Consider the following 27,053-nt stretch of genomic DNA (forward strand, 5'->3'; position numbering starts at 1 on the left):
TTCAGCAATACTACATAGACTTCTGAACAAATGTGGGTTTACCAAGAAGTACAATGTATTGAAATAATTTTCCTACTTGTCAGCCATGTATTTTCATTTTACATGGATGAATATGCTTTTTAACTGATTCAGACACTCCCTCTTAAGTCCTGGGATTTATATTCTGTTGGTTGCCACAACATAAATGTTGCATTTTAAATATAATATATTTTACTTACCTTAAAAATATGCAGGGTAAATTTGTATTCATTTAACAATTCTAGTAGCTTGTGTTTCTCTAGATTTGTTGTTAAGTCTCAGAACTGAAAATTAGGAGACTGAGAATAAAATCCCTTGTCATCATAAAAAATTGGCATAGCAAACAATCTTAAAAAAATAACTGCTGATTTCAAGTTTATGCACAATGTCTTGCAGCAATAATACTACAAAGAAAAGTTTTATTTCTTCCTTGTCTGTGACTCATTTTCATTGCATTCAGCAATGTTTTTCATTAATTATTTGTTACAGTAGACATCTATTTGTTGCGCAATGAATTCATACATCTCATCAAGAAAGTTTTTATGTATTTCTTTCTATTCCCTCTTCATACTTTGGTGGAAATCTGTTTGTTTAGTGTCCATTTCTAATACACTATGCATTATCATAAAAAAATACATTGTCACACACTGAATTACTTTGTAAATCACATGCACCACCTGTGGCAGTTGTTCCACTTGCTCCTGCAATATTTCCTAAAAATACAGTTTCTTCATCACTTTCTGAACTATTTTTTGCTAAAATCATTCCTATCTTACACAGTTCAATCAAATAGTGTCACTTGGTAAATTCAAGCTTCTTTTGGCCAAATTCACAGGGAATAAATACAACAATAACCAAGCATATTTTGACAATAACTGGACAAGTTTACTAAGAAATATTTCCTGATGAATCTAAAATTTATTCTGTTGCATGCAGAAAACTTGCAAAATGCATGGAATTTAGCATTAGTATCATGCTAGAAAAAGGATTTGAGTTTATCATGCCAGTGAGTATGAAAAATCACAATGGCAGAAGCTGCTGAAACCATGTCACGACATGTCTCTATCAGTGTGCGACATGTTACCAACTATGGACTGGAATTCCAAGTGATGGCATTCATATGAAGGGTGATAAGGCTGACTATAATAATTATCAAGGAATCTTCCTCTTATCATCTGCCTACAAAATTTTCCATATAAATTCAGTGTACCTAAGAAGCTAGTCAGGCTAATTAGAATGTGCTTAAGTGAAACCTCTAGCAAAATTCATGTAGGTAAACATATGTCCAATACATTTCCTATTCAGAATGGCCTGAAACAAGCATGCTCAGTCACCGCTAAGCCATCAGGAAAGCCCAAAAAAATCAGGGCAGTTTGAAACTGAATGGGACAAACCAGCTATTTGTCTATGCTGATATTAATATGTTGGGAAATAACAGAAATACCATAAAAGCGAAAACAGAAAAACACTTAAGGGCTAGTAGGGATGTTGGTCTAGAAATGAATCCAGAAAAGACAAAATATATGATCATGTCTTGGCACCAGAATTCATGACATAACCAGAATATAAGGACAGCTAATGAACCATTTGAAAATGTGACAAAATTTAAGAACTTGGGGATAACACTAACAATTCATTACAAAATCAAGAGCAGATCAAATTCAAGGAATGCTTGCTACCATTCAGTTCAAAATCTTGTCCTCCCATCTCATATATATGTATATATATATATATATATATATATATATATATATACATACAGTGGTGTAATTTTGCCAGTTGTGATGTATTGATGCGAAACGTGGTCTTTCACTTGTAGGGAGGAACATGTTGAGGGTCTTTGGGAACAGAGTGTTGAGAAATACATATGGACCTAAAAGGGAGGGAGATGGATCATGGAGAAAATTGCTTAATGATGAGCTCACCTGATATTTTTGAGGTGATTAAATTGAGGTGGGTGGGACATACAGTTCCCTTGGAGGGGTGTTTACAAGGTATTGGTTGGATGGCCTCAATGGAGGAGACCGTTGGGAAGAGTTGGGCATATGTGGGAGGATAACATTAGGATGGACCTTAGGGAGACATTGATAGAGCAAACTGGATGCAGCTAGCTCAGGACAGAGTCTGGTGGCGGGCTTTTGTGAACATGGTGATGAACATTCAGGTTCCATAAAGAAAGTGGGCTATTCTCTGACAAGCCGAGTATACAGACGACTTTTCAAAGAATTTCCCGCACCATAGAGTGAGTGAGTGGCATATGCTGTGTTCCTCACCTACCAGATCTCTTACTTGACAAATGTAGCAATGTCAAGAATCAAGGCTCCATCACATTTGTTTTTTGGCAGCTGCAGAACAATCATCCTAAGTAACAGCAATTTTTAATTTCATACTCTAAAACAGTGTTAAACTGTTACGTCTAGCCGAGTGTTTTAATTTCTTGCTTAATGCCTTGACAAACACTTAGTACCACAACAGTACAGCACATTTACTATAAATAACATATGGTGAGAGTGTAAGGTGAAACCAAAGTAATAGCATATGAAGATATAAGGTAAAGCATAGAAAAGAAAAGACCTGATGTGAAAATATACAGACATGTTTCTGAGTGGAAAAATGAGGCACATGAAGGTGACTTGCACTAGTAGCCTGCTAGCCTGAATTCAAATGGAAGGCTTTAATTTTACAAGTTCTGTGCACTGGACCACCAAATTTTATATTCAAATTCACTGTACCCCTTTCTTTGACAACTGATGACTACTGTATGCATCCTCAATAATTCCAAGTCCTACTCTTGTTTTGACATCTTTCCATGTTTGTTTTGCTATTACTGATGCTTTTTCTGATCCTTTCTGTAAAACTTGTTCTATATATTGTGGTTCTGACATATATTCTTGAACTCTCTGTCGAAGAGGTGCCAGTTTTTCTTGAATAACTTCAGCCACGACAAGCTTGTATCTGTAAATAGAAACAGACTATGTACTTTTATGTAACTCATTCTTTGGTAAGAGAATATTTTACAAGGTTTTAAGATTATAAGATATTCATTCATTACTATGCACACCAGAAAGAGTACAGTATTTCTGTATTTATGAGAATCTTAATGTACCATCCTTTACCCACACATATTGTGCCCACTCTTTCTGTGACTCTTTGGTTGATATGGACAGTGTTCCATAATTATTCAACCAAAAAAAAAAAATGTACTGCAGAAAAATGACTATACATGCAGATGGGGAAAAACAAAAAAACACAAAAAGACAATCAAAGGATGGTGAGGTTTTGTTACTTCTGTACATTTTCACCATTGCAGAGATGGCAGAGGTCATAGTGGCCAACAATCTTGTGTTTATAAGTATGTCTGCGGTAATTCGGGAAAATGCAGTCAAAATGAGTTCATACAGTGAGTAGAGCCACTGGCTGTAAACAGTGTCTTTAACATGACCTCCAGAGAGAAAAATCAATTCATTTTAGGGGGATAATTATGGGACATTCTATACTTGTGATGATTTTCATATTTGGAAACTGTCTCCTGTATCTGAAACCTAAGGATGTGCCATGCAATGGTAACAAAGGATCCACTTTAAGAGAGAAGAACTGAAAGTTGAAGAAAAATGGAATAACAAGGAGCTTCAAAATTTTACTCTCCACCAAATATAAATATGGTAATCAAATTAAGGAGATGGATAGGGTATAAAGCATGCATGGGGAAGGCAAGAAATACATATAAAATTTTACTTGTAGGGAGAAGACAACTTGGGAGATATCCTTACACAGACAGGAGAATATGAAAATATATCTTAAAAATACATTGTGAAGGAATCTTTGAAGATGTGGACTGCATTCATCTGGCATAAGATAATGCCAAGTGGTGGGCAGTTTAAACACAGTAATGAGGATTCCATAAGAGGCATGGAACTTCCTGATTAGGTGATCGATTCATCAGCTTCATGAAGTTTACATCAACCCATGAAGATGGGCCCTTCTAGAATACAAGAAATCAGTGAGTGTTGCTATTATGTATAACTGAATAAGTATCACAAGAATTTTACCTGCCAGTATCCAGGCATACATTCTGTTCACAGATCTCTGCTGGCTGCAGGCCAGTAAACAGAGAATGGATTGTTATTAGGTTGGAAACACCAGGACGATTCTCTGGATCAAATGTAACTTCAGAAGTGAAATCTGTCAAAGCTTTCTTACACTTTTCTAGTATGTCTTCGGGTGTGTCTGTAACTTCTACGCGACTTCTGGGATCTTGATCAGATTTTGACATTTTTTTAGATGGATCACGCAAACTCTTCAATCTACTAATGGAAGAATCTAAAATCAAACACAAAATTAGCAAATTAATTACAACTGCCTGTGTAATGAGTTGGGGTAGCTCGGCAAGCATAGTGACTGACTATGGACTGGATGACCACAGTTTGATCTTTGGCAGCGGTAACAGACTTTCTTCTAGGTTCTGTGTCCAGACTCGATCTGAGTCCACCCAGTCTCCTATCAATTGGGTAAGAAGGGTCTTTTCCCTAGGAGTAAAGTGTGGCCGAGGTGTGATGCTGACCACCCATCCCCCCTTCCTCCAGTGCCAAGGGGAAGAACAAGTAGAAGCTCTTTTACTCCCCCCTGGTAACTCTGTGGCTTGTAACAGAGAAAACTTTGCTTTGCTTCTGTGATATCAATATTAAAAACTTACAGTCCACAGACCATGAGAAAAGCCCTGCTAGGAATGCGATATACGCACATGCGCAAGATTTCGCGGTGAGTCACGAGTTGCTACTAGCCAACCTAAAAGCATTCGTTCCACAACCACTGAAGGAACAACAGACAATAGGCTTTCATAGATATCCGTCTTCTGGGTTGTTGCGCTGTGTAGTCTGGTCGATGTTAACCAACATTTCAGAGGTCATACTGCCTCCGTCATCAGGGCGATGAAGATTTCTGTCTTCTGGGTTGTTGCGCTGTGTAGTCTGGTCGATGTTAACCAACATTTCAGAGGTCATACTGCCTCCGTCATCAGGGCGATGAAGATTTCTGTCTTCTGGGTTGTTGCACTGTGTAGTCTGGTCGATGTTAACCAACATTTCAGAGGTCATACTGCCTCAGTCATATTCATCGCCCTGATGACGGAGGCAGTATGACCTCTGAAACGTTGGTTAACATCGACCAGACTACACAGCGCAACAACCCAGAAGACGGATATCTTCATACTCACCGCTGTGAGAACCTCAAGTCTTACACAGGCTTTCATAAGTTCTAATGAGTATAGCTTTAAGATTACCTCACAGTGGCCGAGCGAGCTCTGAGTCAGAAAAGTCAGTTGCTTCTTCAGACTCAGCATGTTCACAAGAAGTCTCTTCATCATTGCCGCTGTCATTTGGATTGGCAATAATTATTGAGTTGATCACGTCAGCAACAACCCCGTCCCATTCCCAGTATTGTTGTTCCAGTTGTTCCTCATGTTGGCAGTATCCTTCCCAATCCTTTGCAGACACAGTTGCCATCCCTTCTGTTGTTAAATCCAGCAGCCGCTTCAAAGACAGATCCCCTGTTACGTTGTTCTCACGAACGTAGTTTTTCACCTTAGACCAGGCTAGTTCTATTGGGATAAGGTCACACATATATTGAGGCAACCTAACTACAATGTGACCATGGGCATTTAGTAACTTATCAATTTCGAAAATTATTAGGTAATACAGTTGGCCTTTTCTCATAGCTGGATCACAGAAAACTTTGTGCCGCTGTAACCACGATATCATTTCAGATTTAACCAAATATTTCGGCAGGGCTTTAGATGCTTGAACACTGTGGTATGGAGCGTTATCAAGTACTACCACTGAACTGGGAGGCAAATTCTGTAACATTTTCTCTCCAACTCACTTTTCAAAATTTGTACTGTTCATCTGACCGTGGTAGTAGCCACTTGCCAAGCCAGCTTTATATAGCAGTCCCGCACCTTGAAGGAAACCAGCACGCGATCCAGTGTGAACCATAATCAGTCTTTTTCCAGCATTTCCATCAGAACATACCCCTTTAACTTCTGCACTTTGCCAGCACTTTTTGAAAGTTAAATTGCTGTCTACCCAGCATTAATCTAGGTAGAATATTTGTCTTCCTTTATTGCGAAGCGACTTAATATTCACTAAATATCTCCCTCACCAGTTTACTATGTCTGGCCTTTCAATCAAGATCTTGAGCTTACTAAGACACTTCTTCCACTTAAACCCTAAGTTATGTAAAATATTCTGTAGAGAATCAACACCCCATGGAAAGTCAATTTTTTGTTTAATTATGGGCAGCTTGGTACTTTCTTCTGTATTGCGTAAAATTCTTGCACAGTCCGCCTTATCACTGACATGTCAAAGGAGTCAATGGTGACATTCCTATCAGTAGGTCTTTGCCGGTGTTTCCCTGGCATGTATAAAGGTGACAGTGTGCCCTTCTCGTCTCTATCTTTTGACTCTCGCCTTACCTTCTTAATTAAAGGCTTAGACACATCCGCGTATCTGGCTGCCCTGTCTGTTGCACGGGTCAAGGGAAATTTTAGCTTTTTCTGATTTGCTTCCTCATCACACAGCTTCACTACGCTGGATATTACTTCCCGCGCTTCCCTGTGAATAGATTTCCCCTGTGTACGTACACTCGATATCTTTAAATCACCTGTGATTGAATATAGAATATTATCACAACATCCACAGAACACAGTACAGACGCACTCAATACACACTAATCTCAACTGCTTGTTGTTTTCAGTCTGTCTGTAGTAGCATAACTCTCTGGCATGTCACACTTCCCACCAATAGCAGCCCTCTAGTCCACCTGGCAGTAAATATTCCCCCTGCACCCCACCAGAAACGACTTCCCCCCACAGGGCTTTTCTCCTGGTCTGTGGACAGTACATACTTCAGCATTAGTAATTTTGTGTATGTATATTAAATTATAGCCTCACAAAATACTTATGAATGTGTTAAAGATTACAAACAGGGAAGACAAATTTCCAGAGCTATGAACTGCATAATGTATGTCCACTCAGTTCATCTGAAACATGTTTGAAGTGGAACCATAAACAATCATAAACTTAACAGTTTGGTTTTATTCTGCTAGGATGAACAATACATCTTTGTGAAAATGGAGAATAGATTACCAACAACAACTGAGCCTGCTAATACTGAAACAATTTCCAGGTAATACATGGAAAATTATTTTGCTCAGCTTATCTCTGGAAACAGAGTCCATCATCTTACAAAGGCAGGTTTGAAAAATAAATTAATTATATAATAAACTTTCAAATTAGTTTTGATTTCAAAATACAGAATTTGAGAAATATACTTGTAGCATGTATGGTTAAATACAGTAATTTTACCTTCAATAACTGCTTTTGGTATGGGGAAGGTGTGTCCATAACGATTATTAAAAATTTTGGCTAAATGCTGCACCAATTGTAAATTGTGCACCTGGTCTTCTCCTACCGGAATATGGGTTGCTCTGAGGAAAGAAGTTACAATTTAAAATAATATGAGAATGATGTTATCCATGACAGTAAAATATAATGGACATACATCTGTCGGTTTATGGTTATACATGAAAATGAATATTTTGCAATTTTTAAGGCCTTAACCCACTTTCAGACACTCATACACATGCACGCACGCACATTGTGATACAGTTTTACCATACAAAATGTGTAAATTCAAAACATTCTTACAATTTAAAAAATAACCTTGTTTTCCTAAACTAACTCAGGTTTAAATTTTGCCCTGCACGTGCCATCTGAAGTTAAGCCATTAAAGTCCAGCTATAACTATACATACCACCTCCTTTTACGATCAGTAACTATGTATTTTTTCCACACAGTGTGTGGGTTTTGTATGACTCTAAGAGTAAATACCAATTATTCCTCCAAACAGCATCAATCACTTAAATCTTTGTAATGGAGACATTCTGTGGTTTATTTCAGGGACAGACTGAATTTTTAAATACAATTCTGATGATATTTGGCATCAAAGGGTTAATACAAAGCAGTTAGAATTTTGTAGCTACAATTATTATCCCTAATTTCTTTCATTCCTAGTAATAATATGAGCTGCTTCTTGCAACATGAAAAGAGTGATCTCTGAAAGATACTCCTTTTGGAAAATTTCCTTGTCATTATTCACATACACCTTTATCTGGAAGTTCTTTTATAAGTAACTGTGATCACAGATGTGACACATTATTTTGAGATTATTACACAATGGAACAGCTATCTCATATCTACACTGGCACACAAGCTATGCTGCTGAAGTTTATGACCAAATTAAAATTATAAAACTTCAGCAAAATTCAAACCTAAAACATATAAAACTTAACTCATCCTATATGAAACATGAAATACTAACCTATAAAGTAATATATCAGCAGCCTGCAGAACAGGGTACACATATAACCCTAAAGGAATTTCCTTCAAAGATGCAGATTTTTCTTTGTATGTTGGTATGTGTGCAAGCCTTGGCATTGTAGTGAGGCATCCAAGTGTCCAGCACAACTGAGTATGTTCAGGTACCTGAAAATGAAAAACTAACATGTAGGACTGTGGTGTTCTGGATTATGAGTCTGTGTAATCTTGTATGTGGTTACCAGTATTTCAGAAAAACCTCTCACTTGAATATGGAGGCAACAGGTTCCTCTACAATACTATACTCAACTATTCAAAATTAGCATGCTTCTCAAGATGACAAAACACTGGGATGTAATACATCTCTTAAAATGCATTTCTTACTCTTGAGTAAAGTGGTCACTGAAATGCCCAATCAAATTAACAATTTAAATAATATGATAATTTTTAATAAAATTCTCCAATATCATATTTAATTAAAACTGGGACACCATTCATGAGTTGATGCATGCAAATGTTAGAAGATGATCACATCTCATGAACATGCCTTACTTGTTCCAACAATAGATTTCACTAAAACACCTCTGCAATGGCAAAAATGTATTAGGGCAGATAAAGCCCAATTATATTTACAAATTTAAAAATTTATATTGGTATACAAACAGGTAATACTCACTCTCGATTGCTGGAAAAGTATACTCTTGTCTGGGTCTATACCACAAGCCAATAATGTTGCTGCCATCTTCAGAATGTCTGAGTGAAGTTGCTTTGGATCCTAAAAGAATATTTCATATCTCAAAATCATTCATACATTAATCAAATATGCCTGATCAGTCATGCTGATACAGAACTAAATAATCTGTATGCCTGAAGGCTAATACATGGAACAAGAGATGATTATGGATGGTGTCATTTGATCTATAGGTCTATTTAGGTGGGAGAAAAGTTAAATGAGTAGACATACCCAAGCCTCAAGACAATTATGAGTCAGGATTACCATTAGTAACAGCCCACTGAGGAGAATTTATCTTTCTTTCGAACTTTGCTATTTAGAATTTATTTTGAATGTATTTTCCATGCTCATGTAGAAAATTTCACATCTTAAATATGCGATGACCTGCAAACTGTAATACAGGTACAATTTGATTCTTCTTTCCTCTTGGTATTTACTATATAAATCCAAGGCTTAATAGTAACAAAGATATAGGGTCAAGTGAGTTAGTGTAAGTGAACAAAGTGTGTGCAACTGATACTAAAAATACATAGAACAGGAAACAGAATTTATGTAAGACTTGAGGTTCTCACAGCGGTGAGTATGAAGATTTCCGTCTTCTGGGTTGTTGCGCTGTGTAGTCTGGTTGATGTTAACCAACGTTTCAGAGGTCATACTGCCTCCGTCATCATTGGCGATTGAAACGTTGGTTAACATCGACCAGACTACACAGCGCAACAACCCAGAAGACGGAAATCTTCAACAGAATTTATCATGATATCATATGCCTTCAATACAATTCACTATCTTGATCATACCAAATATCCCACCTCAACAACTTACACAGGCAGTGATTCTCCACCTCCAATCCTACTTGTCACACGCACCCCCAAACCACTCGTAAGCTCCCTGAGTAATGACGATCTCACATCACTGTGAAGTAGCAGCTGGTACTCAACACAACTGAGGGACTGTTATAAAAATGACATTTTCTCTCATATGACACAGAAAGGTCCATTTCATAAAAAAAACCTTTTATGCCATTATTGTTAATGACATAGCTTGATAGGCAGTATATTTATATGCCTATCTGAAGCATTATTTTTTTGATTTATTAGTATATAACTAATAGTCAAAAGTAAAGGACTGTCTACAAGCTTCTTCAACTTCTGAGTCTGTTGCCATAAATTTTTGTTTGAGGTAATGATAAATCCTTGTTAACAAAACAAAGAGCTTCATGTTGGTATGTGAATGGTTATCTGTTCTCAACTGTAACCTTTGATTTTATGCTTCTAAAAGGATTTCACTTTACCAATTGGAGTGGCAGCTTATATCTTTTGTGCATCTTAAGTTTTGTTTTGCCAACTCAAGGTTCTTTAAAACATCATTATGACATGAGATTTTGCTGTGACAAGTACCTTGTTCAATTGTAAAATTCTGCTCTGTTTGATTTTACAACAGTTTAAGAAAATGAATGCATTTCTAGGGTCTAAATATTCAAATACCCTCTAAATACACAGTAAGGTTCCTTTTAAAAGTTAATCATCAAAAGGTTAAGAACTGTAGCCAGAAAGTTAAACTTTGATTGAGGAACAGGTCTCATCAATGGAAAATGCTTTAGTTTTCCCAGCACAATACATTTTATAACATTTATAAACTTCAACGCAAAGAACTCCCCAACAGGTAACAACATACAGTCCAAAAATCATGCAATATCCATTCTCTATGTTTGAATGTTGAAGTTATTACTTACTTGGGGAAGTGTAATTGAATGTAAATCTGCAATACTATAAATCACATCTTCTCCAGCATTCTGCATCTCAACCCACCTTTGAACAGCACCAAAATAATTTCCTAAATGCATCGAACCTGTCGGTTGGATACCAGAAAACACACGCTGAGGCCATTTGTATATCTGTAATTTAAAACAAAGCCCATTATACTTGTTTATAATCAGTTTTCTACTTCTCTCGTAACCTAATGAATACATTAGGATGAAGACACAAAAATGTTGAAAATCGTACTTCACAAGTAAAACATTTATCCATTTAATTTCCGTTTCTATTGCTGATGTTCACTAAATCTTATATACATAATTTTGGATTGTACTAAAATGAATGAGCTTTAGAAAGGCATATATTTATCAACATTCCTAATCTGCTATTTGTACCATGCAATTTATACCTGTAAAACTGTTATGATTTTTTTGGTTAAGGAAGACAAAATACATATATGAATAAAAACTTACCTCAGTATGATTTTTTCTAATCTGACTTACAAAACGGGATGAACAGATATTTAATATTTTTGCACTTGTGCCAATTACATACACTATCTTCATCCTTCTGTTTCTGTGGCTTATTACAGTTTATTCATATTGTTATAACCCGTAACTTTAAGTTGGCAACATCGTTTCCCAGGTTTAAGCAAACTTGTCCAACCTTCCTTTAATGTGTTCGTACTTTGTTTGCCATATTTGTGTCTGCACAATGCCAGCAGTTTTACTGATGGGAAATTCAACAAAGACTTACATTTCTTAACAGTCTTCTTCCCCCTAGAGTCTAAAAGAATCTGAGAACATTTGTATGACCTGAGGTTCTCGGGGCGGTGAGTACGAAGATGGTTGTCTTCTGGGTTATAGCGCCGTGTACAACCCAGAAAAGACACCTTACATGGACATTTGTACAGTAATTGGTTTCAAAATTTTCGTCAGGATTTTACCCATTCTTTCTGATGAATATGAACAGCAGCTTGGTCCGATCTTCCTCCCCAAGTTATGAACACAAGACAAGTATGTTTCAATAAGATTTTATATTTACGATCTTTTAATGATTACGTGAATGAATTTATTTATGAACAGAGTTTGGTGTATTTTATGTGGGCTCAAGTATGTGCAAGACTTACAGCACCAATTTTTGAGCAAGCCACATATAACTGAAAAACATACCTCCACAAAATAAATTATTATTATTATTATTATTACTATTATTCTCCTCCTCCCATCTATTCATGACTTTGTAGGGTATTTACTTCCATGTACCCGAGACAGACCTTGTCCCTAAGGTACATAGTGCAGCAGCTATTTCTGAAATACATTTTGTTTTTAATATGTGCTACATGTATTATATAGTTTTATTGTTAGAGATGACTACATATTTTATGAGTTATTATTATTATTAATCTCTACAGTCCACTGTGAACTTTGGCTTCCTGCACAATTCCTCTCCTGGCCCAATCCTTAATTACAGAGTGCCATTTTTAATTCCCATAATTTTCAAATCACCTATTTCATCTTCCCACCTTTTATGTGGACTGCCTCTCCTTCCATATTAGTTATCATTATATTTTTTGGCATTAATTCCTTCTCCATTCTTACAATGTGTCCATACCATCTCAGTCTGAAAGATTTTCCAACTTTTACAATATCTTCACCTTCTAATATATCCTCTATCTCCTTATTCATTGTTCTTCAGTTTTCTCTTTCCTTTATGGGGCCATAAATTTTCATAATAATTTTTCTTTCAAATATTCCAAGGGCATTCATTTCATCAGCAGTCATTGTCCAAGTTTCTGACCCATATCTCAAGATAGGTCTTATTAGTTTTTTATACATTTTCATTTTTGTTTTTCTTGACATAAGTTTAGATCTAAAAAGTTTAATATGTGCATAATATGCACAGTTTGCTAACATGATTTTATTAAGGATGTCTTCCTTCAGTTTATTATCATTAGTCCACTTCCTATCATAGAATGCCATCGAGTGTTACTGATTATTATAGCGAAACTAGTTACACGGAAAACTAAAAGTTTAAACTCAAATGACAGTTAAACAGCATTCAAGACATTTTAAGAATGAATACAGTTTAATCTTTTGCATACCACGTTAAAATCGTGACTTATATTACGTTCTTCCTTAAATATAGATACAAGTCTTGTCCCATTGCACGTTTGGGGAAAAATTTTCTTGCCAAAACAATTTCAGGTCTTTGCGCCGTTCACCAGTTGTGCTAAAGTTTCCACGTTTCTATTCTACTCCCAGAAACCATCTTCACATTCAAATCCGGTACAGTTTTTCGGTTGTGAACTTTGTTCCTGTAATCTCCTTTTCGAAATACGCTATTATCTTTTTCTTGGAGCCATTCTTTAATCATATTAATCGTGTATACTTTCTGAGCTAGTTCCCACCCTCACTAAAACTTGCGACTAAAAACTGATGAACCAAACCTCAAAGAATCAGATTACAGTTTTGTTGAGAAGTTAATTATTCTGGAATTTTCTTCCATTAATTTTGAAGCAGCTGGTGACTTCCCAGTCTCCATATATACAGCAGCAATGCTACACTTTGCAGTGATAAAATCCTAGAGAAAACAGAATATGAGGAATGTACTTTTTACAAAGACATGACAAATGCATACAAAATTTGGGTTTAAAAGTCTGAATGGAAGACACAATTCCATAAGATTTAGGCATAGATAGGAGGAAAAATAATACATACATGGCAAACACAGCAGCTGATTTGCAGTTTATGAAAAATTACCATTCATACATATAAAATAAAATCGTTTTTCTTCTACATTTATTTTTATTTTTGAGAAACCTGTGCACCATTTAAATTCCAATAACATTCAGGTTAATGAGCAATTAGTTATACACAGAAAAGATTTGGGACTTCTACCCACTACAGATCTAGATAGAAACTTGTGAAATATTACACACATTCAATGAAAAATGTTGCATCAGGCTCTTTGGACGAGCCTTCACACTGACCCACATATTAGGCAACATCTATTCAGTATACATTCTCAATGAGTGAGTGAAAAACAAGTTTCTTTTCTGTGAATTTTTCATTGTCAAAGTAATGTACACAGTGCCATACAATCGTGCAGATCTTCTCTTCCCGACATCCTGTTGTTTATAAAATGAAAACTACTTCATATTAAAATTTACAGCAAGATGAATATTAATTTAGATGAAGGAAGGTGTAACTAAAGGTATCCTGATTGAACTCCCTCTTTCAGTAAACTATCTTCAATGCTTAACATCTAAGTTTATTCAAAGCATGAAAATGTAGGCCCACTGGACCCTGAACCCTTGATAGATTGGCGCAACATTTTTCCCTGAGATGCGTCATAAGGTCAACAATACCAGGAACTGTCATCATCATCTAACAGGTGACCATCTTCAGCATGCAACTACAAAATATAAAAGTGTACCATAATTAACGTTCATGGATTAGGCAGTATGCCATGCATGTCAGATGAAAAACAGCTGTCTCCCCTCCACTTAGGTCAATGTATTTCCATTCACTCATATATTCTACACCAGATACATTCAACTATACCTCCATAACAAGACAACTTGTCATAAAATTTATATTGTTTTGTTTCTAAATTAGTTTACCTTCACAATAAAATATCTATGTCACTTCAACAATTACTCACTATATCACAGAATTTCATACAGAAAACTTAGTGTAAGTACTCTAGTCATTTACCACTAATATGGGTTGATTCAGCCAATCATAGAGTAAATTAAAGATTTGTCTTCTGAGTTGTTGCGCCATGTAGTATGGTAGATGTTTACCAACGTTTCAGAGGTCATACTGCCTCCGTCATCAGGGCGATGAATGTGCCAATTGAGTGGAGAGGGCTAGTCACTGTCCGGTCCCTATAAACCTAGCCGTACAATACTGTAAAAATACAGGCAAACAAAAAGTACATTCATTAAAAAAACACCAGTGCATAGGCAAAATGCTGAGTTACTGTTTCTGAAAGCAGGTGATACATACAACTACCACCAGGCTTTATAAAGGGTTAACAAATATATATATATATATATGTAAAATATCAGTTTTTAGGATATATCATAACCTTCTAGCGAAGAATAATAGCAGAATAAATAATTATAAGCTCTGTACATAACGACTAATAATGATATAAAATCACAAGTACTTTCACGAATACACTTTCCCAACTAAAAGATGCTGCACAATCAGCAAACCAGGTCTTTAGCAGAGAAGAATTGTCTCTACATGACTGAACAATGATTCTTACACAACATTCAGCTTCTACTTTATAGCGCTCACGTGTCAAAACGTTTAGATTTATGAACAAGGCTGATAAAAAAGAGTAGATAAAAGCCGATATTATTGATATAACTACTAACTGAATACCACTGTTATTCAGATATTTAAAAAATAAGGTTTTCTTAATTTTATGATGTTAGATGAAAACAGGCTGCTCCTTGAACCAGAAATGTCAGTACAAGAAAATATTTCTGCACTACAGGGTAGAAGGAAGAAGACAGTGCACTGTCTAGTCAGAGAATCACACAGAGTACCTTAATGGAAGTAGAAAACAGCAGGCTAAATCACATATTCAGGCAGTTTTCTTTGTCAGAAGAGACGTTCCTAGAGAATACAAAACCACCAACTGGTTTCTACCTCTGATGTGTAGGCTGCAGATTCCCCAATGCTGCAAGCAGTTCCTGAGAGCATTGAGTCATTTATACGTGCTGATATTCTGATTACTGAAATGTTAAGGCAGATAATAGCATTGTTCATATATACAAATGTTCATAAATTAGACACTTATAGTTTTTGTAGTTGGCCTGATGAACTGACTAATTCTTTTGTCAACTTTCTCTGCCAATTATGCAGTCCGGAGAGAGTCTTATGAAATTGGTCTTTGAAACTCAAAACTTTGGTGAGGATAGTACATATGTTTCTTGATAGTGATGAGCTTTGTACACTTCCTACAATTCTACATTTTTAACATGTCGCAGTGTCATCAACTCATGCCCATTAGTGCCCATCTTGATTAATTCAAAAACATGATTTTATATGTGATAAAAATCTTCTCGGACTAGCTGTGTCAATACAGAGTCAGGCTACGGCTACATATGGACATGGCTAGTTGCCCGACAAGATTTTATCGCATTTAGTCACCGTGAAAGTTTCAAGTCAAATATGATTTTCTATCTTCAGAATCTGGATGAAAAGTTTGTAACAAAATGCCATGTTTCTTTATTAAATGATTAACTTACTGATTATCTAGTGAATTATTTAATCTTTACCGGTCATGTATCATGGCTTAACGGTTAATTTTAATTAAATGCAGCCTCATTTTTATTATTTGGTTTCTTCCTCGCTTACAAAAATATGTGTCCTGAACCATCTTCACATTTTATGCTGAATGGATAACAGAGAGAGAATGACAGTGTTCATTCATAAACCAGAATGCAGCTGTCACAGGGACTCTTGTAGCACTTGGCAGTGAGTCATGCTGTTCTTACCAGGAGCTGGGAAGTAGCAGTTGCATTCCAATTTATCATTGAACACTGTGTTTGTGTATATACATACTTCACATAGTACAAATATGATTTTGCAAGGAAACATTTCTTTCAAACAAAAACTTCTTAAAATACATATACAAACTAGCGGTATAAATATTTGTATTTATCACATCAAGTATTCACATATTTTATTCCTCGTTCATGTTGATAACTATTTTGCCTCTTAAATGACCAGCTTTTATTCTTTCATATGACTTTGGCAAATCTGAGAATGGGAATACCTTTTCAATAGCTGGGCACATCTGGAAAACAGAAACATAAGAACTTATAAGTAGTCATCAAAACTAACGTGGCTGGTAAATGTGCATGGTCTACTGCACGTCTACTTCGGCATAAAGCAATGTCTCAAAAAAAACTCACTATGAAGATATCTGCAAAACTTATGTCATTGGATGTATTAATCATAGGTTATTAAACGATGCTGTATGCACAGCAGCAGTTACTTAGCACTGAATGATGTGAGGGTATGATTATATTTGATGAATGTGAAAAGACTGGAGAAAAAATGGTCATGGCCTATTTCAAGGTACTATCCTAGCATCAGCTTTTATTTCTGCATCATGTTGTGGATCTATCTGAAAGTTCAGTAGTTACTTTCTTCACACAACAATTATTTATCAATAAATTCATGCACTGAGCATATCATTTATTTCATTCTTATTAATTAACAGAATCCATACGGTCAAAAGCTCGTCAGTTTATTGACTGATCTATCCTGGTTTATCTACTCGTCAGTAAGGAATGTGAAATGTGACTTCTTCCTTGCTCTTTATCCAATGTCCATATATTCTTGTTCTCTGTATAGTAATAAACAAACTAAATAGACTTACCTTGCCTTCTTCCACTAATGTAGTAATTTCTCTGATTGCATCTGATAATGGAAGAAAAAATCCCCATCGAACAGTACTACTTTTACTCATGATACCTGTTTTCACATTTGTGACAAACAAGTCTGCTATATTCTTCATCGTACCAGCTACCACGCCATAATCATCAACATTTCGTAGCAGTGGAGATCTCAATGTTATGAATTTTGAAATGTTTATGTCCTTTAGACAGTCTGCATACTTTGGACCAGCATCTGCTCCCAACCCTGCAGCATCCAAGATAATGTTATACCTACAGAAAAGAAAAAAAATACTTACATCACAAAGATACATCAATACAAAATAAATCCTATCATTCCACAGAAATGCATGCTAGACTAGTCTAACAGGCAAATAAACCTGCCCTTACATACTTACTTAGGATACTTAGGCGACCCATTCTTCAGCGCCCTGAGCATCTGCAGGTCCCAATTTTTCGTTAGCTTTGAACTATTAGACAGTTAGTAGGACTCCTTGGACAAGTGATCAGACCATCACAAGGCCTCTAACTGTACACAGGACAGCATAACACAGAAAGACGTGGACAAACATCCATGCCTCGAGTGGGATTTGAACCCACGGTCCCAGTGACCAGGCGGCACAAGGTCCACACCTCAGACCACGTGGCCACTGTGATGGTGCCCTTACATTCCCTTTACAAATTCAAAACTAATGCCATCTCTTGACTGTCCATTAGAATCATTTGTCACAAAGTGCCATTGACAGAGGCAGAATAGGTCTTTCCACAATCTTTTAATAATGTCAGAATAACTCACTTAATGAATATGGAGCAGTGGTGGAATAATACTGACAGGGAAGACTCAAATCACTTGGATAAAAACCTGGAACGCATTACAATAATTTGTGATATTCAAAATGCACAAATGTGACACTTACTTGCCCTCTTCCCTGATCTGCTTCTCTGCATCAGTGTGTGTATAATCAATAACACAGTCAGCTCCAAATGATTCCAACAGAGGAACTGCATCAGCACGACATGTTGTGACAACCTAATATAAAATAACACAAGGTAGGAAATGCGTGCACAGCATAATAACTTCAATATGTTTGCCAGAATTTCACCCTTGACCTTTGTGAAGGGCACCAGTTACATGAGACCTGTCTGAGGTCAATGACCTTCACACGGTCAAGGTATCAGCCTATGTGATTACATCATCATGGAGGATATCCCCTCTCCTGGTAACCATGGCAATGAAGCTATATTAACCAAGGTAAATGTTGGTTAAAACCGTCTGATCTAAGAAAAAATTCACATCACTTGACACGTCTTTGTAAAGTTCTCCAAAATCAAATTTAATGGAAACGGGTTTGTCTGTTACTGAGCCACATCATTCGTGATGAAGCGATTTTAAAAGATGCTCCACAGGGTTGTGATCACACCTGTACAAACCTAAAACACTTTAATTGAATCAACACTACACTGCAATATACTTGTATTATCAGAAAACAATTTAGCCATGAAATGAAAGTCTAGAGATTATTAAAGGGCAGGTGTTTGATAATAGGGTGTTGAGGAGGATATTTGGGCCTAGGAGAGAAGATGATAGGGTATGGAGAAAATTGCATAATGATGAGCTTAAAAATCTGTACTCCTTCCCCAAGGTGATTAAGTCGAGAAGAATGAGATGGGCGGGGCATGTAGCACGCATGGGTGGGGCAAAAGGTTTGCACTGGTATTGGTTGGGAAGCCTGAGGGAAAGAGGCCGCTGGGGAGACCTAGACGTAGATGGGGGGATAATGTCAGGCAGGATCTATGGGAGATAGGAGATGAAGGAGACTGGATTATGTCGGCTCAGGACAGGATCCGGCGGAGGGCTTTGGTTAATTTGGTGATGAATCTTTGGGTTCGGTAAGTATGACAAAGCAAAAAAGCTACATTGTCATGTTTTCTGGTCAAAGAAAGGTTACACAAATTGTTTGCAGGTGTGCACTGTGAGAATGGATTACATGTGTGTCCATGTTTTGAGAATTACCATATAAAACTAAACTTACAAATACTCCAGAGACTGATAAATATTCTTGCTGGCATACAAGGGCAGCAATATTTTGGTGGTCACATGTAACAAAGTACTATGTATTTTAAATTCAAAAAAGGTTTTTGTATGGATGTATGACTTTTAAAGAATAAAAAAATTATTTTAGGGTTAATCTAAATTTTGTTTTCATAAATACACCTTTCATTCCAAAATTTCTAGAGTTTAGTGGCTTAAAAGATGCATACAGTCTTTTGTAAGCAAATATTTTTTCATTTAAACTAGGTTAATTTTTTGTATAACTGCAGGTACATAAACCTACTACCAATAGGGTCTCAGGTTTGATTCTGGTAATTGCCATAAGAAGTTAAAATAAACTGCATAAAAGAAAACTTTGGGCTGAAAGACAATGACAAGTAGATCAACCTCCAGAAAACAAAACACTATATTTGATATGTGCAACATTTCTGGAGATTGACCTACCTTTTGCTGTCATTAAAAGTAAAGCTGTCCAGCTACATGCATTGTGGCACTCGGAGGGGAGAAGGAGGAAGTATAGCTATTACTCATTCTTAACCTTGGCATTTGATAGTGGCAAGTGGTCAGCATCATGCCCTTGACCATGCTCTATCCCTGGGAAAGGACCCTAGTACCTACTGAACAGGAGGCTGGGTGCCGGTCTGGATGCAGAGGCTACAGTCAGTCACTATACTGACTGAGCTATCCCACCACCCTCACTGTCATTAAACCAAAGATACTGAGTCGTAAACCATAAGTAAGAGAGCATAAGAACAATTAAAAAGCTGGTTCATCATGTTGGTGTACAGACATGTCATACAAAAGCAGTGAAAAATCATCACATCACTTATTAACAGTACTTACTTGAGCTCCCCAAGCTTTCAGCAACTGGAGTGCTGCTGTACCAACTCCTCCAGAACCACCAAGAATCAGGACTCTCTTTCCTTTAGGAGGACTCAAACATAAACCACCAGTCACCTTCAAAGCTGACCATGCAGTCATGGCAGCATATGGAATAGAGGCTGATTCCAACAGAGACAGAGTGCGAGGTTTCCTATGTACCTAAAAAAAGCAAAATGAACTTCACACATTGGTCATCAAACACCAAAATATCATTTATGAGACCACTTGGTTAATTATGCAAACCTTCATAACCTGTAACTTAGGACATGAGTATATGCACCATGAAATTGGTTAGAACAATTAAAGTGAATTAAGATGAACTCTATATTAAAAAACACACAAGCAGTGATAAAATTCAGTTTTGAAGCTACAGAGTATTCCTCCACAAAGCTGATTCAAATGCACATGTATCATGTCAATTTAATTTTTTAAAACAAAATCCAAAATAGTGTTGACATAAGTCAACTAAAGTCGGTTTCTTGCAGTACTATGTCAAGAATAAAGTAAAATATCCCATCTATAAAGTCTCCACAATACACACTTTTTATATCACTGTAGAATTTTGACATTTTACTCAATAGAAATTAACTTTACCCTATCCTGTATCCTTGATAATACCTTCCCCACCATAAGGAAGGTTAACCAGGGCTGTGAAGTCGGAGTCGGTAAAGATGTACTGACTCCGACCTCAATATAAAATCTTAAAAAAATACTATTTTAACACTTTTGCTACAGTAAGAGCCGCCAGTGGCCTCATGTTTAGGGAGATTCAATGACGTGTTGAGCCACATGGTGTGGGAATAATGCTTTGTAACTTTGGCTCTGGTACCTTAAGAATACAAACTGTCAACAAATCAACCGATTTCCGCAATAACCATTAGACTTATACTTAAATATAGGTTATAAGTCTAAAAAGTAGGCGATGATTCACATGGTGATGATGAAATGTCTTATGGTACCATTTACCATTTTAGTAGGTTTACCATTATTAATACATACTGAGCTTTTATGAAGGAGTCAGAGATTTAAAAACTGAGGAGTCGGAGGTTTTGTGCACCGACTCCAAAGCCTTAAATTGTAAGGTCTGTTGTGTGTTTCTGCATTTGGGGTTGAAAACCATACATGTGCTAGCTAATCAAGATGACCCAAATAGACAACTCTCCAGCTTAGATGTAAACAGTATCTTATTTGTGTACAATCAACAAACAGTGGCATTATTTTTCCAAGCAAATAACATATTCTTAGTACTAATGGTAATGTTCATCAGGACCTTAAACTATACAATTTTAAAATTAATCTGTATATTTATTATGTAAAGAAACAGTTGTGTTTTCTCAGGGTCTCTGCAATCCAGACTTTGTTAACAGACTGCTCTAACATCATGTTCAACCTTGTCTTTTAAACATATGATGAAATTAGTATGCTCACTTACCAAAGACTTATTAACTCTCACAAACTCTGCATGACAGCCTTGCTGATGTGGAGGAAGAGCTCCCCAAACTTCATCTCCAATACTAACATCATGTCCAACTCCTAACCCCTTGGCGACAACCCTTCCTGCAAAATCTCGTCCAAGAACTAATGGAAATTCTAATATTTCAGAGAAACTACAAGCTTCAACTTGTCTTGCTTTATTTAGGAACACTGACCCATAGCCACCTGAAATATGAAAACATGTTTAAATATTTATTAATTTTCAAAATGTTACACTCAATAAAAATGTGAGACATGCAACACATTCACCACAATCATAAAATAAGAAACAGTTACTCAAATAAAACAATATTCACAGACAAGACTATGAAAGAACAAAGAGAACTATAATATAGAGTGTCCTATCTATCAGTGTCAATTAAAACCATATTTGAAGTTCCAGTATGAAAAGTCCATTCATTAAATTTAGTAAGACTTTCAAAGAAGAGAGAAGAGAAGAGAAGGTTGCTCTGATACTGGATTCTTCAAAGAACTGTGATATAAAAAATTAAGGTATCTTGGTGCATCTTAGCACATTTTATTATTAATGACATAGATAGGACAATATAAAACTGATGCAAAATTAGGCGACTTTTGAGTGATGGGCTGGTTTTAGGGCCACTAAAATGTAGTGAGATGGAGGTCAGCAAAGGGTGACATTATGCCTTATCCAACTACATGACATGAAGCAAACTGAAAATCCAACAGAAATATAAAATGCATATCAAGATAGAATGACAATTTGTCTAGTTTTGACATGATTTAAAATGTTTTGTGCTCACCGATTTTAGTATGTCACATGATCAAACTTGGAAAGTGTTCTGTTTTTGGAATGTGTATCTAAAACACGTACTACAATATATTTACAATTGTGTTGCAGAAGAATAAGACCCTGCTATCTAAAGAACCTCAATTATAAGGGTGCAAAAATCAGTAAGGGGTGACTAGTGAAACCAAATACCATATTTAAAATTGAAATGCTCAAATATCACTTTCTCTTACCCATCATTAATACATCAATGGGGTTTACCGATGACGCAGATATCTGAATCATAACATCATTTGGCCCTTTAATATAGGGTACTCGAACTGTTTTTGACAGTTTTAATTCTTCCAATCCTCCATAACAGTGTATTTGCCATGCCAGCATTTTCGATCTGTTATATTCCTTAGAAACTTCAGGAGCCATTGAATAACCTCTATTTTTCGAAAGAAACCAGCTAATACTATCTATTTTGAAGAATGGAGACAAAAATTTCTGCTTATGCATGATGGTTGTAGTATATTTTGCAACATTCGAAAATGACAATTACATTAAACACAAATTCTCAAATGCTATCGACAGAAAACCATAATACCATCAAACAGCCATCCTCCATTACAGCACATTCTCTTACCGCAGGCATCAGAGATAAATTACCTTTATTAACTGTGACAGACCCTTCCTGCCACAGATAATACCAACATCCTGCAATATACGTATTGGCAAGAGCATAAGTTTACTGCCGCGCCATGTATTGGTGAAGGAATGAACTAATGTAAAGACAAGTGAATTGCCGCGCCATCTGTTGGAAAGGTATTAACTAATGGGCCCGCTAAAATTTTCTGACCCGTTTACCTCCTTCGGTATCCTATAACCCGGATAGGAACATCGAGTACTGGAAGCTAGGTGACCTGCTTCGCCCTGTGTTGGCAGAGACATGAACTAAAATAAGTGAACTGCCGCGCCATAACTCTCGGTTTACAAACGCTCACTTTACGAACATTCGCTGTAACGAACGTCACAATTCATAAAAAAATTCTTAAAGTCGCCAATAGATAGAGTTCCTCATAAAACGAAATGCCAAACGTGTAGTGAACATAATTGTAAGATTTAAATCAATAAACTTTTAAAAATGTATTTATTACAATAATTATCGGAAAATTATTACTGAACTGTTCTTGGATATTAAAATTAATCTAGCCAGTAAACAAACGTTGGTTTACATGCCAAGCCGCGTAGAAAGTTTTCTCGTGGAAAAGAAATCGGTGATTCCCCCTATTATAATATAATAGGATCATCACTTGCTTTGTCAAGGTTATCTTAGACGGTCAATTGTAGTTCTGCATTTGGTGACTTAAAAATATATTTTTAAAAATTTAAGCGGTCATGGTTCCAAAGCGAAATAGTAGTGCTGGTACTGATAAACCGTATATATACATTATAATGTAACGTATTGTATAGACCAGTGATATTCAACCTTTTTTGTTCAGTCGGTATAGTGACTAGCTACGGGCTGGACGACCGGGGTTCGATCCCCGACGGGGGCAGAGGATTTTTCCTCTAGCCTCTGCGTCCAGACCTGCTCTGGGGCCCACCCAGCCTCCTCTACAATGGGTACTGGTGGTAAAGCCGGCCGGGGCGTGATGCTGACCACTCACCCCCATCTAGTGCCGAGGTCAAGGAAGAGAGGAGCTATACCGCCACTCACCCCAAACGCCTACATGGCGTATAGTGGGACAAACTTTACTTTTACCCCCAGATATAATTTCTCTTCCAACTTTGTACCCCAAAGTTGTTGGTGTATAATTCAAGTTATACACAGTATATAATCTACATCTAAAATAAATTAAATAAATTACATTAATGATTATTCAGTGTTTATCATAAAATAATATATTTTTTTAAATTTCACGTACCCCCTAAGATGTCTTCGCGTACCCCCGCGGGTCCGCGTACTCCAGGTTGAAACCACTGGTATAGACCATTCGATGTTTAGTGCATGGTTTTAATGCTTTAAAATGGCTGCTAACGTATACGATACGTATCGTAAAAGCTCAGGAATGTAAGATACGTACACATAACGAACAAAAACGCATAACGAACAACGTCTTCGAACGGAACTCTTTCGTATACCGAGAGTTGTCTGTACCAGAAAGCAGACACCTCGCACTATGCTCTACATATTTTAAAATTCGTGCGCGACTACGTTTTCGATGAATCTTTATACATTCGAAGTTTATCACTAAAAAATCTTCAACATCTTAATATTTCGTAATATCCGTCAGTAATGGATTACAGAAAACTTATATATGTGATATTTCTAATCCAAAAATAAGTTATTCTAGTATGATTTCAGAAAGTGAGGCACTTCTTAGAAAACTGCATAGTCTAATGCACATACTCTGTTATTGCTTCAAATACATGGTATAAATATTTGAAGACCTCTAGAAAAAAATTTTCGAAGGTGGCACGTGGTAGTATTAATACAAGTCATGCCAGAGCTAAAAATGTACGCGTAATTGAAATACCACATTTATCGCGGTTTCTTCGATTGTAATAATAAAATTGTACGCATTTGGTTATATATATAAAGCATCCTTATTGTAAATACATATTTTCTTAATTAAAGAACTCTTCTAATGAAGTTCTTACTTCAAAGTAGCCTGAGCTCAATCGGCCTCAACTAAAACATTATTTTCCGTTCCTGTATTAGGTGGTCTGTGAGGTCAGATGGTGTGCAGTTAAATATAAGTACTTTTCCCCCGTTTTCTAAAGAAGGCGTGCAACTACTTTACTAGTATTTCCCTTTAAAAAGAGTGTACAGATAGTGAAAGGTATCAGAATTTGTTTTATTTGTTACATAACAGATGAGAGTTCAGGAAGTTGGAGAAATCTGGGTCTAGAGCAACCAGATGGACATTATTCTCGTGTTTCTTAATTGGAGCAGTTTCTTGTGTGGCGGGTGCGAGAAAGTCTTTCAAAAAGGGATGGTGCATTAACTTACGCATACTTTCCTGTAAGTTCTATGCGTCTGAAGGTTTGAAACTATAAATAAATACTAGACGCGCGAGTTGGAGAAATAAATGTAAAAAAATCTCAATTAACAGCATTAAAACTAATAATAACTTAACGACATGCAACTAAATACCTATAATTACTAATATTCGAAATTTGAATGTTGGTCCGAAGACCATTTATCCTATGATGGCTGTCCATCGAGTTACAGCGCTACGTAGTCTGATATTAGTCAGCCAACTTTACAGAGGTCATTGCCGCTTCCATCATCAGGGTGATGAGAACCTTAAATCGTACTGAATTCTTTCCGTTCTACTGAATATTAATTAATTTATAACATTTTTTTAGTTGTTACAAAATTCTGACACCAGAAACTAAAGGCGCTTGTAGACCAAAGAAATGGAATAAATTATATATCGGCACCTGTGAATTCCAGGATTAAACTCTGTAGTCTTTATTATTAATGGCCAGATTAATTAGTTCAGAGGGTTGCTATGAACTTGGCACGCAGTATGCATGGCAGTAAATGCGTACTGCGAAGATACGTACCTATCTTCGTACCAACCGCCGTGAGAACCTCAAATCCTACTAGCTCTTCTACCGAAACGTTAATCGCGTGTCTTCAGTACAACCATACAAATGTCCGGGTAGTACATTAAATTAGTCCACGATCATTTCCGTCCCAATGTTTTCCTTGTCATCATACATAACCTTCTAATAACATTTGGCGATGCATGGCTTTGCAGTTGATTCAGCGGTTTTAAGTAATCTACGGACAATATTTAGTTGTCATCACCCATCTTTGCCGAAAACGCGGTAGTCGTTCGACGTCGTATCGATAGCTCATTCGATGTTTTAGGTTAATAGTATTACCGTTCACCAACAGAGAGCTCTGTGCCTGTCTCAATGAATTTTCATGTTGTAATTTCCCTGATTATTTAACAATGGCACATTAATGGGATACTGCTTTAAAAGATGATGGACTTTACAAGCAAAAAGTGACTGTCTACACAACAGGGCCAAACCACCAAAGGAATACATCAACATTATACCACTGGAACCACTCGGAGACAATCTAAAATTGATGTCAAAAAGTGGGCAGGGTGGAGGTGATGGTTTATGAACCAGATTTATCTAAGGACAGGATCCAGTAGCTGGATCGTATACAAGCCATCGGGTTCTATAAAGCGACGAATTTGTTGACCAGCTGAGCTACTATTAGCCTATCAAGAAGTATTCTGCTCCTTGGAGGCTTAATTTTCAAAATAATCTTCGAGATCTACCGACAACAGCACGGTGAAAACACTTACGTAATGTACGTACATCACACCGCCTTGCAGTTAAAGTGGCCCGTCACTTGTTTCCGTTAGTGTCTCGGGATTCGCAACACGTCTTGAAAACTGGGTCGGTCGCAGAGAAGCACACGTGACAATGCTTTAAGGAGCCGAGCAGTGTCGCATGTCTGCTCATAAGCGAACTGAAAGTATAAGGCTGGTAAAGTTGTAATAAAGGTCTGTGATAATTGATATTACGCTAGAATTATGTAACGGGACACCAACATTCCTCT

The 27,053-nt window shown here is 36.6% G+C and overlaps 2 protein-coding genes across 10 annotated transcripts; both read right to left on the minus strand.

The window, feature by feature from the left end:
• Positions 1-386: 386 nt before the first annotated feature.
• TrpRS-m (Tryptophanyl-tRNA synthetase, mitochondrial) lies at positions 387-11,744 on the minus strand. 4 transcript variants are annotated; one of them, XM_087349882.1, is made up of 7 exons: positions 11,350-11,744; positions 10,855-11,016; positions 9,066-9,164; positions 8,394-8,557; positions 7,379-7,500; positions 4,219-4,338; positions 387-2,973 (listed from the first exon to the last, which is right to left on the minus strand). In XM_087349882.1, the coding sequence occupies exons 1-7, from the start codon at positions 11,440-11,442 to the stop codon at positions 2,882-2,884; spliced, it is 852 nt and encodes a 283-aa protein (XP_087206008.1). In that variant the 5' UTR covers positions 11,443-11,744; the 3' UTR covers positions 387-2,881. The 4 variants fall into 4 exon arrangements, with proteins under 4 accessions (XP_087206008.1, XP_021917232.1, XP_021917231.1 ...); XM_022061540.2 differs by having other exon boundaries at positions 4,068-4,338; positions 11,633-11,738; XM_022061539.2 differs by having other exon boundaries at positions 4,068-4,338; positions 11,350-11,738.
• Positions 11,745-13,597: 1,853 nt separating this feature from the next.
• On the minus strand, positions 13,598-23,147 carry LOC110828662 (NAD(P)H oxidoreductase RTN4IP1, mitochondrial). Of its 6 annotated transcripts, none has more exons than XR_015535380.1 (7): positions 22,711-23,116; positions 21,668-21,894; positions 20,197-20,394; positions 18,218-18,330; positions 17,285-17,573; positions 14,596-16,696; positions 13,598-14,293 (listed from the first exon to the last, which is right to left on the minus strand). XR_015535380.1 is itself a non-coding variant. In XM_022061584.2 (7 exons), exons 1-7 carry the CDS (start codon positions 22,976-22,978, stop codon positions 15,627-15,629), a joined length of 1,119 nt encoding a protein of 372 aa, XP_021917276.1. In that variant the 5' UTR covers positions 22,979-23,116; the 3' UTR covers positions 14,375-15,626. The 6 variants fall into 6 exon arrangements, 3 of the variants coding, with proteins under 3 accessions (XP_021917276.1, XP_021917277.1, XP_021917274.1); XR_015535379.1 differs by lacking the exon at positions 13,598-14,293 and having other exon boundaries at positions 14,375-15,629; positions 16,496-16,696; XR_002542743.2 differs by lacking the exon at positions 13,598-14,293 and having other exon boundaries at positions 14,375-14,790; positions 15,441-16,696.
• Between the last annotated feature and the right edge of the window lie 3,906 nt (positions 23,148-27,053).

Source organism: Zootermopsis nevadensis, unplaced genomic scaffold (assembly GCF_977971745.1).
Source record: "Zootermopsis nevadensis isolate Lab colony 2312 unplaced genomic scaffold, Znev_1.0 Znev_ptg000016l, whole genome shotgun sequence".
In the NCBI taxonomy this organism is placed as follows: domain Eukaryota; kingdom Metazoa; phylum Arthropoda; class Insecta; order Blattodea; family Termopsidae; genus Zootermopsis; species Zootermopsis nevadensis.

Excerpts from the sequence above, each read along its gene's own strand:
- LOC110828662 (XM_022061582.2), bottom strand. The coding sequence starts at position 22,978 with ATGCATAAGCAGAAATTTTTGTCTCCATTCTTCAAAATAGATAGTATT. Across the intron at positions 21,895-22,710 it reads CATTGATGTATTAATGATGG|GTGGCTATGGGTCAGTGTTC; the intron begins GTAAGAGAAAGT and ends TTCATATTTCAG. Across the intron at positions 18,331-20,196 it reads TGAAAGCTTGGGGAGCTCAA|GTTGTCACAACATGTCGTGC; the intron begins GTAAGTACTGTT and ends ATTTTATATTAG.
- TrpRS-m (XM_022061539.2), bottom strand. The coding sequence starts at position 11,442 with ATGAAGATAGTGTATGTAATTGGCACAAGTGCAAAAATATTAAATATC. Across the intron at positions 9,165-10,854 it reads ATTCAATTACACTTCCCCAA|GATCCAAAGCAACTTCACTC; the intron begins GTAAGTAATAAC and ends ATATTCTTTTAG. Across the intron at positions 8,558-9,065 it reads TACTTTTCCAGCAATCGAGA|GTACCTGAACATACTCAGTT; the intron begins GTGAGTATTACC and ends TTTCATTTTCAG.